This window comes from Melanaphis sacchari, unplaced genomic scaffold (assembly GCF_002803265.2).
Source record: "Melanaphis sacchari strain LSU unplaced genomic scaffold, SCAv2.0 Contig173_pilon_pilon, whole genome shotgun sequence".
Classification (NCBI taxonomy): Eukaryota; Metazoa; Arthropoda; class Insecta; order Hemiptera; family Aphididae; genus Melanaphis; species Melanaphis sacchari.
Window position 1 is genome coordinate 54,698 of NW_020270810.1, and position 2,638 is coordinate 57,335.

Here is a 2,638-nt window from a genome sequence, read left to right on the forward strand (position 1 = left end):
ACGCGGTAATCCGAACGGGCTTGAGTAATTACCTTATCGCTGTATGTAATATGTACGTATGTATGTATGTATTAATAAATAATATTTTCCGCTAATAAAATTTTTCGATTATGTTTGTAATCGCACATGTATGTCGTTTAGATATGAACGTCGATTACATACGTTCGTCAGTTGAGTGTCGTACTGCATAAAGATCGTTTTACACTGCGTATTGTAACATTTATTTGCGTATTTTTCTTAAAATGGATCCACGTAAGCATGTTACATTAAAATTACAAGATATGTTAAAAGTTATACAGTTAATTAACAAAGGGACCAGCTACAGTACTATCTCAAAACAATTTGGGATAGGTGTATCTACCATCAGTGATATTAAAAATAACAAGGAAAAAATAGAGAAGTTTGTCATTGAAACGGAAAATGGTCCAGGTAAGCGTAAAACATTGAAAAAACCAGAAAATCCAAATGTTGAAAGTGCGGTTTTTATGTGGTTTATCCAACAAAGACGTTTACACGTTCCAGTGAGTGGTGAAATGCTTTGTGAAAAAGCACGATCTTTTCACCGCCAATTCTCAAAAAATAACCATTCTTTTAATGCGTGCAAAGGTTGGTTAGACAATTTCAAAAAACGTCATGGGATAAGGCATCTCAAAATTTCTGGTGAAAAACTTTCGAGTAAAGTTGATTGCATCGAACCGTTCCAAAAATACTTTGAACAACTTGTCATACAAAAAAATTTTAAAGCAGAACAAATTTACAATGCCGACGAATCTGGATTGTTTTGGCGAATGTTGCCTGAACACACTTTAGTGTCATCTACAGAAAAAGCCGCTCCCGGTAGAAAGATTATGAAAGAAAGAGTCACTTTTATGCCTTGCACTAATGCGACGGGCAACCATAAACTTCGTTTACTTGTTGTAGGAAAGGCTCAAAAGCCTCGTGCATTGAAATCGGCTGCACTTCCTGTGTGCTACCGAGGGCAGAAGAATGCGTGGGTAACAAGAGATTTATTTTTAGATTGGTTCAACAATGAATTTGTTCTTAGCGTTCGTCGTCATCTTTCTTCAATCAATTTTCCTATGGAAGCTGTATTACTATTGGATAACTGCCCAGATCACCCATATGCAGATGAACTTCGCAATGAAGATGGCAACATTTTTGCGATGTTTCTTCCACCAAATACAACTGCTACGATTCAACCAATGGATTAGAATGTTATCCAAAACATAAAATTGAATTACCGAAAAACTTTACTTATGAATATTTTGGCGGATGAAGAAAACGGAGTTGACTTGGTAGCAGCTTTGAAAAAAACCAATCTTAAAGATGTCGTTTTAACTTGGCTAATTGTTAGTTATCTGTCTCGTCACATCTGATTAAAATGTCATGGAAAAATCTTAGTCCACAACTGGTGGATGTGAACGAAACCACTGAAGTTCAGGAGGGAAACATTATCCTTACTCCACTTTTAGCCAAGTTGGCTCCAAACAGCCATTACTGAGGATGAAATTTAGGGCTGCGATAAAGAGATACATCACCAGGAAATTTTAATTTATGATGAAATCATGCATGCCGTGAACAAAGAAGATATTAAGAAGGAAGAAGACGATGAATTTTTGCCCCCTTCAAAAATATCTGCTTCAGAAGTCACAAAAGCGTTAAATACGGCCATTCAGTGGGCTGAACAAAACGATGAAAGCTGCGAAGAACTAATGTTGCTTAGACGTTTGGGGCACAAGGCATACCAATCCATAATAGGAACAAAAAACAAAAAAAAAAATAAATCAATATTTTAAATAGTAAGGTTTATAATTATACTCATAATTATATTAATATTTTTATATATTCATTGTCTTTTGAAATTACAAGGTTTTACACGATTAATACAGATAAAAATAAAATTTCATAATATAAATTACAGTAAAATTGATGTTTTTTTTTAAGCCATAGGTAATCCGAACAAATCGCTAATCCAAATGACCCCTTTCCCCAATCACCTTCGGATTATCGAGACCCGACTGTATTTTGTTACGTTCTATATGTTAAATCCAAAACTTATCTTTCTTATATCAATATAACAAAACAATATTAATGTAATGATCAGTAAAAAGACGTCTCAAATATTATAATCTACAAATCGTTGTATAAACAAAATTATAAAAACGAATTGATTTAATTACATTATACAACTGCAATCTGTATAATAATAATAAATTATAGGGAAGTACCCGATTATGTTTTAAAATAATAATACTTATAAAAATTATTTTAAATTATCTAAGTTTGCAGTTATTTTGTTCTATTTATGTTCACGTCGCGTTGTCTCCTACGACAATAACGATTATTATATTATTTTTAGTCTGTATTTTATTAACCTGCAGATTAAATATTGTTTATTTATTACTTCTATAACATTGTCGTATTCTACGTGTCTCGTATTAATCGTATTATAATAAAATTATAAAAACAATGATAAAGACAACCCGACGACGACTGATGGGTAACTTTACTGACTTTAGTCTATGTCTATCTGACTATACAGACGCAGTATTGCGACTGCAATACCTATGCTGTTTTTGACTTTTGTTTTTTTGAGATTAAAATTTTTAAAGCACTATTCTATTCAACCAATTGTGGA

The 2,638-nt window shown here is 32.7% G+C and overlaps 1 protein-coding gene across 1 annotated transcript; it reads left to right on the top strand.

The window, feature by feature from the left end:
- The first annotated feature begins 242 nt into the window (after positions 1 to 242).
- LOC112592375 (jerky protein homolog-like) lies at positions 243 to 1,211 on the top strand. The gene has a single exon (XM_025336400.1). It carries the CDS (start codon positions 243 to 245, stop codon positions 1,209 to 1,211), a length of 969 nt encoding a protein of 322 aa, XP_025192185.1.
- The last annotated feature ends 1,427 nt before the right edge of the window (positions 1,212 to 2,638 follow it).

Bases quoted from the DNA above. Each gene is read 5' to 3' on its own strand.
- LOC112592375 (XM_025336400.1), top strand. From the start codon at position 243: ATGGATCCACGTAAGCATGTTACATTAAAATTACAAGATATGTTAAAA.